We start from the raw sequence: 12,980 nt of genomic DNA, 5'->3' as shown, positions 1-12,980 counted from the left end.
AAATATACATAATGATATACTATTTTTTAATGTCATATGTAATTTAATTCTTAATGATATACAGTAAATTCTAAAGTTTTTTTAATGTTTGGGCAGATATTAGTTTAATTAAACAATTTAGTAGATGATAGGCAATAGTGGAATCATATTATCTTTTCTCTCATAATATCACTTTTAATTATTGGTTGGATCTAGATGTCATAAGATAAAAAATCTCAAAGGAGGTTAGTGTAATTTTTAAAATCTAAAGGAAGGTTAGTGAAATAGTTAGAAACCTCAAGGGAGGTTTTTGAAATTATCCCTTTTACTTATACCCATCAAATGTGGTGCGCTTACCATAATTATTAAACCCGACTCGGTGAGAAAGCCGGCGAAGGAAGTGGGTTAACAGATCACTGGTTCAATCAATAGGTGAGTGGTTGGACCGGCGGGTCACTAAAATATTTAAATATTATATCTACTAATTTTTTATATAGGGTATATGATATAAATTGTAATATACAATGCTATAACAAATACTCATGTAATTTAATTCGTTGTAGAATGATTAATTCATATAAGAATCAACAAAACATAAATTTAACTAGTAATCTACCAAACTTCAAGTGTAAAACTTTATCTATATTTAGTGTAATTATCTAGTTTATTTATGAATTTTAAGTGCAAAAGATTATTAAAAACAATATTTTTCTTTAAAATGAATTGCGTAATAGGTTATTTTTGAAATCAATTTCATAACTTATAGAGTTTGAGGGGGTCATAAGTTTTTATTAAAAATTTTCCAAATAAATTTGTTTTAGAGAAATAAAAAGGAATAAAGATAGAATTGACAAAATGTTCGTATAACATAAGAAGGCTCTTTAGCTAACATATAGTAAGTGGCCTCATGATAGCTTATTATGGATACATGCATAAAGTCCCAAGTTTGAATCCTTGCAAGATCTTAATAAAATTTTTACCACAAAACTCAATTCATTGACGATTGACCAAGTTTCTAGTTTAATCTGATTGAATCGCTGAGTCATTAACCAGTCAACGGCTTTTGTGCTTAAACAATCCGATTAGAGACCAACCCGACCCAATGGTTAGTTCACTGAGTTGGTCGGTTGGATTGTCGGGTTGGCCCAAATTTCACAACTATGGCATTTATTTATGGATACTTTTTGGTGAGGGTATATTAGTCAAAGAAAAATACAACTTGGTTTATTTCTATGGAAGATGATATGATATTTTTACTCCAATTTTTATCCTCATGCACTTCAACTTTGATTTTTATTGCCTAAAAAGACACATCTATCCTTATTTCTTCTTATTCTTGTTTGTTTTGTTGCTTTCCTTTCACCTACTCTATTACACATGAAATTTAGTGCATAATGGATTCCTCTCATTCATCTTTATCTCCCTCATTAAAAGAGAAGGGAAAAATGCAATTTTAGTTCCCAATATTTAGTCTATATGTAGCTTTAGACCTTATTTCTTCTTATTCTTGTTTGTTTTGTTGCTTTCCTTTCACCTACTCTATTACACATGAAATTTAGTGCATAATGGATTCCTCTAATTCATCTTTATCTCCCTCATTAAAAGAGAAGGGAAAAATGCAATTTTAGTTCCCAATATTTAGTCTATATGTAGCTTTAGACCTTAAAATTTTGAAAAAAGCAAATCTGGTTCTCAATGTTTAGCACATGTGCAATTTTAGTTCCTAAAGTTTTTATAAGAGCAAATCCAATGGATCTAATTTAAAGTAGATTTAGGAAATTTCAAGAAAATTTCCAAATTATTGATAGAATTTTTTGCATCCGTCATGTGTCAGTGAAATTAAATTTCAAAACAAAGAAGCAAAATAGTAGTTAATTTTAAACAACAAGGACTAATAACTCACGTGCTAATTAATTAATTAGTAAAAAGAAGAAAATTTTTAATCTAAAAGGCTAAAATTACTCGAAACACTCAATTTATCAATCCAAAACTTATTTTCACTCTCTTTCCCAATTGCCCCCAAGCAAAAAAAATCTTAATGCTCAACTTTTTCATATAGATTAACAAATATCCTTTCTTCATTTTTCATGATTAATTAGTTATTAACGTGCCATCGCGTGAGTTATTCTTATTCTTCAATGGTACTCATTCTTTTGTTTGTTTTTTTCCTAAGAAGTTTAATTCAACAAACACGTGACTGTACGTGGCTGATTCCCTCAATATTGGAAAAAATTTACCAATTATCCTACGGAAGAATACACTTTTCACCCCCATTGTTTGGGGTGTTGGATAATTTCGTCTCTAAAATTTCACTCAAAGCATATTCTATCCTCATAATTTTATAATTTTGACCAATTTTGTCCTTAAAATTTCATGCAAACACATATCATCCTCATAAATTCATAAATTTGATTAATTAAGGATAGTTAATGGATTGTCAAGCAATTTGAATGGAATATCATCACTTGACCACGGTATGCCCATTAGTAAAATGCAAAAAATATAGGATGAACAGAAACCTCAAAAAATCATTTTTTAATTCACTTTCTCATTTAAGAAAACTAAGAAATTTTCAGCCACCATTGTTATTTTCTTAATCACAAATTGAACAAAAAGATCGAGAGGAAACCAAGTCATGGAGAAGAAATAATCCCATTACAACCAATTGGATAAATCTTTCAAACAATTCTATTGCAACCAATTGAAGGAAAATATTAATGTGAAAGAAAGAACTATTTAGATTGTCATTTATTTGGTTTTGTTTTGTTGCATCATATACATGTTTTTCAAATTATCCCTTTATCATCTTATCTATTTTTTTATTTCACATATATTATATCACATTTAAAAAAATAATATCATATCTGAACACACTCATTATTATTTATATAATTTAATTAATGATCAAATTAAGTATTAATGATACAATTATTAGCAGGACACGCTAGTCATGTGATGATACTCGGTCCAAATTGGTTAACAATTATTCAATTGTCCTCAACTAGTCAATTTTATGAAACTATAAGGATGAGATGAGGACATGCTAGTCATGTGATGATGCTCAATTCAAATTGGTTAACAATCATTCAATTGTCCTCAATTGGTCAATTTTATAAAACTATGAGGATGAAATGTGTTTGCATGAAACTTTAGGGATGAAATTGGTCGAAATTATAGAACTATGAGGATAAAATAAGTTTTGACTGAAACTTTAGGAATGAAATTAGCCAACACCCCAAACAATAGGGATGAAAAGTGTACTTTTCCCATTATCCTAAATCTGCTTCAAATTGATAACAATGAGGACCAGATTTGTTCTAGCAAAACTTTAAGGACTAAAATTGTACCAGGTACCAAATATTTGGGGCCATATTATTTTTACCGAAATTTTTGGGGCCAAAATTGCACAAATGTCAAACAGTAAGGGTCAAAACTATATTTGTTTATTTCTCTCTTAAAAGAAATATACGAGAATACTAACCAGTGTCTTGAAAATCTAAACTGTCATAAAGGTTTTGCAATCTAAATGTTTCAATGCTCTTTTTAAGGATGGCAACTATCTAAGTTGAACTTGAATGCTGGTGTACTTCAGTTCAAGCTCGCAGTAAATTAGTTGAGCTTGAATTTGAACTCAAACTTGATGAACATTTGGCTTTGAAGCTTGAGTTTGACTCATGTAAAAATATTAGAAGTTCAAAAAACAAATTGAGATCAAACTATTCGAGTTCAAATGGTAAGACATATAACTTGTCCTAGAAGTATAGGCTTTCAAATAATTTAAAATTTTAAAAAGCAATATATATGTGTGTGTGTGTTTGAGAAAATCATTCAAAATGTCTCTCACATTTCGTCAAATGAATTTTCTCATCATTTATTTTTAAAATGTTAATTTTACATCTCTTATAAATTCAAGTTATTAAAATTTGATTCCAACTTAAGTTTCTGACTACTTTTTGGCCTGAAATTACTATGTGGCCTACATGCAATTAGTTTTTTATGTACAAAAATATTGGGTTTTACTTTTTAGTGATAAAATGAATATAGATTGAGTCAAATCTCACTTTTTTTTTAGCAAAAATGAATATTGTTTGCTATAGATCTTACTTTTTAGGGGCAAAAATGAATATGAATTGAGTTATTTATTTAACTATAAATGAGATCTACCCTTTTACCTCTAAAAAAATCATGTATAATCACATGATGGTTTCAAGGTAAAAAGTGGTTGAAAATTTAGGTTGGGACTAAATTTTATTGACTTAATTTTGTAAAGGACATAAAATTTTTAAAAATGAGGGCCGAAAAAATTCATTTGGTGAAATGTGAGGAATATTTTTTGAACAATTTTTCCTATATGTTTAGTCCAATTTATTAGACTTCAGTTCAGTATTGTTGTATAGTTAATACAACAAAGAAAATGTACAGTTTTTAGCAATTGCAAGGATATAATACTAAACTATAGATAAATTCATAAAAAGGCAATAATACCATTTCACTAAGGGTACATATTTAAGGTTGAAAGGTAAAATGTGAGTAAGTTGAAGGGTTAAATTGTTATTAGCCTACTAAAAGAGTGAGTTGTTTTCTAGAAAGGACCTATTCACCCAGTAGTTTCTCTCTTTCTAACGCGGACTCTCTACCTGCCATTTCTCTCTTCTTACACTTACGTCCTACCAGTTGCTCGATGCAAGGTAACAATCATATTATCAATATCATATTAATACGAATTTATATATATTTATGTGTATATGCATATAAATATAAATGGATATACATAAACATATATCCATAAATATTCTCTGTTTTGGATAGTTCAGGTTGAGAAATTACACTTATTTATCTAGGAGAAGCTTTGAGATCTAGGGCTTCTAATTTTTTGAAAATATCTTTAATAAGGGTAGAGTCACTTTGTAATTTGGGGACATCATAGGTAATTCGAAGATCAAAACAATGGCTATGTTGGATTTGGTTGAGGAGGTTTTAAGATTGAGGCAAGTGGTTTTGCTATTGATTTGCTATTGTTGTTCCCAGGGTTTGGTTTGAAAAATTATTTTACTAGATTATTTTATTAATTTCTATATTTGTACGTTTTTTTTTATTTTCGCCTGATGGGGCTTTAAATGGCGACTTCCTATGAGTTATTTTAATTTCTTGTGATGGAGGATGCATACATGATAATGTCTTTCTGAAAGTCTTAAAAGTAACTAGAAGGATAAAGTATTGTATAAATGGATTGGCTATCTTATTCACTGACAATATAATTTTTTTGTTTTTTATCACAAGATTACTTTTCTTTCCGTTTTTGTTTAAGATAACTTACATCTTCAGAACAACAGAAGTGTCTCCTGTTGTGATCATATATCTAGTATATGAACATAACAATATGTTTACTCAGTCATAGATCATAACTACTGCATTATCACAAGTGTCTCATGTTGTGATCATATATCTAGTATATGAACATAACAATATGTTTACTCAGTCACAAATCATAAATTCTGCATCATTTGTAAGCATGCAACTCAACAAAAACAAACAGGAAAAGAATTTTTATTAGTTTTCATTAGTTGGCAAAATCAACACGTCGTACTAGTCTTCTTGCATCAGTAACTCTTACACCTCCAACATCCCTACTGCTGTTTGCCTAGGCAAATAGAACCATCCCAACTATGACTAATGATGTGGCAGTGGAAGCATAAGAGATGAAGGGGTTCACGAACACCCTCTAAAAGAGAAACGTTACACAAATGAGGCATACAACTCCATCCCAACTATAGCTAATGATGTGGTTGCGGAAGCATAGAAGAAGAAGGGGTTTCACAAACATCCTCCAAAAGAGAAACGTTACACGAATGAATCCCGGACATGAATAAGAAATTCATAAAAATGTGAGACAACTGATAAGAACTTGGTGTACGCCAAAGATATTTGATTAATATTTGATAAAAAAAAACTGATTATAAACCCTAAATATGCCTATTTATAGGCTATATTAGATAAATTACGGAAGGAAAGAAAATCATATGTAAAATTCTAAACAAACTCAACTGCGTATCTGGATGTATTCAGGATCCTTATTGACACATTTAATACTAATGCTAATATTACTAATTAAAAATAAAAAATATATAACCTACCCTAATCTAGAATTCTAAATAAAGTATTAGTGATACAGACAAGGAATTCTTGAGTTCGAGGGTCCTCATTTTGTATCAAATAACCAGCCCTTGAGTTCTATGGAGAATCTCGATACAGCAACAAGAAAGCCATGCAACAATCCAACCACGAATTTTGTAGGGCCACGAACATCAAGACCATGTACAATTCTGTAAAAATCTGAAAGCTAATAACTTCTTGACCTATCTTTGTAAAAAGAAAGCAACTTTGCTTTTTCTGGTGACATAAATTTCACATACCTTAATGCTTATGTGACTACCTTGTATAGGGAAGGATTTGCTGAGCGCAATTTGCTTACAAGTACTAACATTTTTGTGACCCATAATTTTGATGGAATGTATAATTTTGGAAAAAGACAAATCTTGTTGTGGTAGTAGCTCCATGAAGATCTCATCCATTCTCGAATTTTTAAATTCTTCCACCACCTCCAATTGCATGATGGAAGAATCGAAAACCAAATCATCCATGGCTGAAGAGTCTAGCACTACAAGAAAACGGGCTTTTTGCAACGCTTTTGCTGCGGCACAAGGAGAAAGTGCGGTAAATAAGCAGCAAATTTCAATTTGTGCTGCAAATTTCACAACGGTTCCTAATTTTGACATAAAAACGACATAGTTTTAATAAAACCCATAAAAGAAAAGAAAATAAAGCCCAAAAAAAGGGGGGGAAAACGATCCTTTCTAAAGACAACTAAACACCTAAATACCCAAAAATCTGATCCTTTCCAAAGTCTGAAAGCAAACAACATAATTCCACCTTTCTCTCTCTCTCTCTCTCTTCCATCTCTCAATTCCCTTTGATTTCTAATGATGCAGTAGAAATACCTTCGGTTCCTAATTCCTGGTCAATTAATTTTTGTGTTTGTTTCTTAGTTTTATATCTGCAGGAGAAATATCAAACCGAATTTTCTTTCAGTCTTAGGTCATTTTTCGAAAGGTGAATAAATTGGATATCCTCGGTTGGATTTGGTTCTCTATCGATAAACCAATTGTAGCTTTGAGACAACTCAATCAACAATTCTACGAGCTCTTCTGGTTCAAAGGCAAGGTAATTAAGGTCAATTTCTTTGTGATATTTTCACTTTACTCATTTCAACTTCTGGTATTTGCTATCGATATTGCTGATTAAATTATTGTTCTTTGACATTCCTTTGTTTGTCTCCTTCTAAATTTCTGGGGCTATCTGGTCTCATACTTAATTTGCTTGCTTTTTTATCCTCTTCTCTTACTTGCTTTGGATATGCCGCATCGTATGCATATGCCGTTTCGCTTCAATGACTACATTTTGTTTTTTGTTACAAGCTAAGATGTTGTTCTAATAATACCACATCTTCATTGTCCTTCCTTATGCGTCATTCTGGTTATGATTTGATCTTTAGTGGCTGTTTGACCAATATGTTGCTTGTTGCTTGTGAGTTATACTACTGCACATGCTAGTGCTTGATTATCGTTTGGAAACTTTGAAAGCTTTCTTATCTTGATTCTATGTGGAGTATTCCTGATATTAAATAAGAACTATTAGTTCTCCCAAAAAACGAAGAGGAATTTAGTGATTAGTAATGGTCAACTTGAGTTATTTATGCTTTTTTTTGGGTTAAGATGGAGAACGACTATATGATTTTTAAATGTGGATTTTAATGGTTTTTTTCAATTATTTGAGACTTAATGTGATTTAAGGTGGAATTCTAGAGTTTCAGTTTGAAAATTTGGACTTCTGTGTAGATTGTTATGTTGTCGTGCATTTGTTACTTCTCCTTTTTTTTTGCCACTTTTATCCGGATTATGTCTTTTTTCAATACAGTATACAAGTTCTTGTACATGGTTGAACAGCAATCTAACTATCTGAATTGCCCATAACCATCATTTTTATCTGCCTAGCAATTGTAGCTTGCTAGCAATTAAATGTTCTACCAAGTTGCAATTAGGAATTTGTAAGACAATCTAGCTCCCCTGATTTATCTATGTTTCTTTTTCTTGCAAATAGAGCACTGGTTTGCATATTGCCATAAATTCACCACATTCTTTTGGCATTGAGAAGTTGGGTTAACTGTTAACATCGCATTCCACTATGAGCATAGCAAACTGGGATGCACATACTGCACTTTATTTTTTATTTTTTTTGCATGTTAATAAATTTGCTATTTTTCAATTCTATTTATAAGGTCTCTTTTCTTGCCTTCTCAATCTTGTTTCTTGTAGAATGGATGATAGGTCTTGGATCTTTATTGAAGACCGAGTCAATAATCCATACTTTGAAAAATGTCTGAGTGACTTCCTTAAATTTGCCTACAAAAAGAAGAAGGTTGGGAGTAGAATATATTGCCCATGTAGGCGATGTAAAAACTCAGAACGAAGAAAGGAAGAAACTATGCGTGCACATGTAACATTGAAGGGGTTTTTGACCACTTATAGAAATTGGATTTATCATGGTGAAGATCCATGGGACTTCAATCAAGAAAATATGAACAATGGAGTCTTTAGGCACACTGAAAATGATGACATGAATGAATTGATACACGAAACACTTGGAAGAACACTTGACGAGAATTCTAACATAAATTTAGAAGAACTTAGAGGAGCCTGTGATGAAGAGACTAATAAGTTTTTTAAGTTGCTGAAGCATGCCGAAACAGAGTTATACCCTGGATGTAAAAATTTTACTCTTCTATTATTTGTCATCAAGTTGTTGCATGTCAAGTCTCTTTGTCGATGGAGCAACAACTCAATGACAATATTACTGGAGCTTCTCAAGGAAGTTTTTCCTGAGAATGAATTATTTCCAAGCTCTTATCGTGATGCTTGGAAGATTGTTAAAGACTTGGGTCTTAGCTACCATAAAATTCATGCATGCCCCAACGATTGCTTGATTTATTGGAAGGAGACAGAACATGAAACCATTTGCAGAAAGTGTGGAACTCCTAGGTATAAGCAAATTGTAAAACAATCCGATGATTCAAGTGAACAAGCTAACAAAGTTCCAGCAAAGCTTGTTCGCTATTTTCCTTTGAAACCACGTCTCTAAAGGCTGTTCATGTCATCAAAGACTGCTTCATTAATGAGATGACATGAAGAGGAGCGCATCCAGGATGGAAAATTGAGGCATCCGGCAGTTAGTTTGGAATGCACGAGGCCAAGTAATTGGTCCTAATGCTACACAGTATATAAGTCAAGTAGGAATCTTAGTAAAGGATGGTAATAAATTACCACTTACGTACACAGATTGGAGGGCCATGCCTGAAGGATCTAACGAGAGATTTTGGGAAGATATTAAGGTATTTTGACTCACTATCAAAGTTAGCAACATTTTTTTCTTTTTATTTCATACAATCTTGTAGCTTGTGAATGTTTAAACTTTTGTTTTGTAATTTTTGATAGAGAAATACAAATATTGATGATACATGCAAGAAAGTACAAATGATGAGGGTCAGCAAATTGTGGAGAAATTGGAAATCAAAAGTCAAGAGCATGTATTTCACTCCTTATAGGAGGCACAAGTCATGGCTATTAGCACACTGTCCTGCAAGAATTGAGGAGGATCAATGGCCTATTTTTGTTGATTATTGGAGCTCAGAAGATGTCAAGGCATGTATTTATTGTCACATCTCTTTTGCTTTTGAATTAAATTCTAGTGGTATTATGATTTTGATGTGTTGTTAACTACCTTTTTCTGTTTTGTACATAATTAGAAGCAAAGCAAGATTAATAGCAAGAATCGAAAAAAACAAAAGATGCCACATCGAACAGGGTGAAAAGATCATGTGAACCTCAGGAAAGAGGTATATTAAATTCTAATGCTTATGTTTCTAGCAATTTTTTCTGGAAAATAGTCTTACTTAGAAATATTAACACTTTAGTTTGTACATTGAATATGTGGCAGCTCCGGATTAAAACTGGAAAAGAGCCTTCGAAACTAGACGTTTTTATTCCTTCAAGACAATGAAAACAAATGGATGAGTTGACTTCACAAACAATTGTAAGAATAGCTTTTAGTCACTTTTTATTGGTTTTACTTTATAAATAATTCTTTCTTCTGTTTGTTTTTCAATTTAGGCAACTATGACTGAGAAAATACAAAAACTGCCAGAGACATCCAAGAATGATAATTTTGTGAAAGATATACTCTATGAAAATATTCTTGGACCTGAAAAACCAGGTCGTCTTCGAACTTATGGGGTAGGTGCGACTTCAAAAGACGTGTATAGGATATCAGATAACATGAATGCTGGACAAAAGAAAGCATTTGAGGATGCAGTGAATGAGAAAGTGGAAATCATACGTGGCGAACTACGAGAAGAAATGAATTCGAAATTGGCAGATTTTAAGAAGGAGTTGATTGCTCAATTTGAAGCAAGAATGGTTTGGGATAACTATTTGGTTAAATATTATAGTTTTTCTAATTTTTTTATTGCTTTAGTTACTGTTTATCTTTGTTCTTCCAGGGGGCATCAACATGTGACTTGGCATCACTCCAAAGAAGAGAAATGAATGCAGCAAAACAATCTCAAATTTCGGACTCATTAGAGGTTGTATATTAATTCATAAAATTCGATTTTGTGTTCAAACTCCCTGAAATTTCAGCAGCTATGGCCTGATTTTCTTTTCTTCACACTTTGTTGATAATGTAACAGGTTGGTGATAGAATGAACAGGGAAATTGGAACAAATGATGCTGAAATGTACAAGGAAGTTGGAACAAATGATGTTGAAATAAACAACTGTGCAATGAATAAAAAAGTTTCTTCAATTGCTGATATTCTTGAGGTATAATATGTGTACTTTTAGTTGGTCCTTCTATAGAAGACCAATTTTGCTGAGTTCCTTGTTGATATTGAATTGTGCATGAGTTCCTTGTTGATGACTATTTGTGCATGAGCTCCTTGTTGATATTTAATTGACTAGTCTTTTGTTATACCAGAACCACCATACAAAGAAGAAAATGAGCAGGACTACTTGCAAACGACTTGCTTGAGGTACTGGAAAAGTTTCTGGAAATAACTCTATTCTGTCAAGCTATTTATGGGACATAATGTAGTAGAAGTGGTCTTAATTTTCAATGTCTGTGAAAAGGTTGAAGTAGGGGTTTTTTTTCCCTTTTTTCCTTGAAGCAAGAATGGTTTGGGATAACTATTTGGTTAAATATTATAGTTTTTCTAATTTTTTTATTGCTTTAGTTACTGTTTATCTTTGTTCTTCCAGGGGGCATCAACATGTGACTTGGCATCACTCCAAAGAAGAGAAATGAATGCAGCAAAACAATCTCAAATTTCGGACTCATTAGAGGTTGTATATTAATTCATAAAATTCGATTTTGTGTTCAAACTCCCTGAAATTTCAGCAGCTATGGCCTGATTTTCTTTTCTTCACACTTTGTTGATAATGTAACAGGTTGGTGATAGAATGAACAGGGAAATTGGAACAAATGATGCTGAAATGTACAAGGAAGTTGGAACAAATGATGTTGAAATAAACAACTGTGCAATGAATAAAAAAGTTTCTTCAATTGCTGATATTCTTGAGGTATAATATGTGTACTTTTAGTTGGTCCTTCTATAGAAGACCAATTTTGCTGAGTTCCTTGTTGATATTGAATTGTGCATGAGTTCCTTGTTGATGACTATTTGTGCATGAGCTCCTTGTTGATATTTAATTGACTAGTCTTTTGTTATACCAGAACCACCATACAAAGAAGAAAATGAGCAGGACTACTTGCAAACGACTTGCTTGAGGTACTGGAAAAGTTTCTGGAAATAACTCTATTCTGTCAAGCTATTTATGGGACATAATGTAGTAGAAGTGGTCTTAATTTTCAATGTCTGTGAAAAGGTTGAAGTAGGGGTTTTTTTTCCCTTTTTTCCTTTTTTTGGTGGTTTTCTTGATGTTAGAATTGAATTACAAATTCTGTTTCAGTATCTATTGTTATATTAACGTTTTCTTCATGCTTAATGGACTGGGGTTATATGAGCAGGGGACTAATAGAATACACTTTGCAGCCCTGGACTTCATGTTATATGTGGAGTTGGTTTCATGGTTTGGTTCAAATGGGGATGGATGGTACGTTGGAAGCACGCGGATTGGGAGATATGAAGGATGTTTTTGAGAGATGTATGATGAAGTGTTGTACTTTTGAAGACAAGCACATTTTGGAATACATGAAACATCTTGTAATTGGAGCGAACAATATTAAATGATAAAATTTGTAGAATTTGACTAAAACAATGTATGGCACTTTATTCTAGTGTATTGTGGAACTATATTTTGTTATAATATTCAATTTTAGGATATTTGAGCATGATAATTATTGTACCATGAAAAAATTGATTTCTGGTCTTTATATTGGTGGCTTTTTTGCGACGCAAGTTTTTGTCGTATGACATTGTGGACATTTTGTAGCGCATTTTTTGTGCCACAAGTAGAGTGGTGACACTCAAATTGGCGTCGCAAAGAGCGATGCAAAGGCATGCGACATATTGAAAAATTGTGTCGTTTTCTTTTGTAACGGCTACTTTTGTGACACAATTTAATTCTGTCGCATTTGTGCCGCAAAAAGGTTTTCGCGGCGATTTTTTGACTTTTTGCAGCACATTTCTGGCTTCGTGAAAAGTCAGTTTTCTTGTAGTGTAGCATGAGTTCAACTTCGTCACAATTAGGCATACAAACCTGTCTTCCTTATCCTCGAGTTGTGATGCTATAGGATCAGAATTTATTATTTTGTCAGCTGTCAACCTAATCCCATAAATCTGGCATTCCCATAGACTGAACAACTATGAGATTATGGAGAGATCACAGAAACACTAGAGTCGTCAGGAGCGAATCTTCTAACTGCACACCC

At 32.3% G+C, this 12,980-nt stretch overlaps 1 protein-coding gene across 1 annotated transcript; it reads left to right on the top strand.

The window, feature by feature from the left end:
- Positions 1-6,684: 6,684 nt before the first annotated feature.
- Positions 6,685-12,392, top strand: LOC140007415 (uncharacterized). Its single transcript, XM_072050173.1, has 12 exons — positions 6,685-9,424; positions 9,528-9,734; positions 9,839-9,928; positions 10,030-10,125; positions 10,203-10,508; positions 10,592-10,675; positions 10,781-10,912; positions 11,067-11,121; positions 11,348-11,431; positions 11,537-11,668; positions 11,823-11,877; positions 12,142-12,392. The coding sequence occupies exons 4-8, from the start codon at positions 10,099-10,101 to the stop codon at positions 11,118-11,120; spliced, it is 603 nt and encodes a 200-aa protein (XP_071906274.1). The 5' UTR covers positions 6,685-9,424; positions 9,528-9,734; positions 9,839-9,928; positions 10,030-10,098; the 3' UTR covers position 11,121; positions 11,348-11,431; positions 11,537-11,668; positions 11,823-11,877; positions 12,142-12,392.
- The last annotated feature ends 588 nt before the right edge of the window (positions 12,393-12,980 follow it).

This window comes from Coffea arabica, chromosome 5c (genome assembly GCF_036785885.1).
Source record: "Coffea arabica cultivar ET-39 chromosome 5c, Coffea Arabica ET-39 HiFi, whole genome shotgun sequence".
Lineage (NCBI taxonomy): Eukaryota > Viridiplantae > Streptophyta > Magnoliopsida > Gentianales > Rubiaceae > Coffea > Coffea arabica.
This window is presented reverse-complemented; position numbering and strand designations above follow the sequence as displayed.

Bases quoted from the DNA above. Each gene is read 5' to 3' on its own strand.
- LOC140007415 (XM_072050173.1), top strand. From the start codon at position 10,099: ATGGATGAGTTGACTTCACAAACAATT. The intron at 10,126-10,202 runs GTAAGAATAGCT...TTTTCAATTTAG, and splicing joins AGTTGACTTCACAAACAATT to GCAACTATGACTGAGAAAAT. The intron at 10,913-11,066 runs GTATAATATGTG...TTGTTATACCAG, and splicing joins CAATTGCTGATATTCTTGAG to AACCACCATACAAAGAAGAA.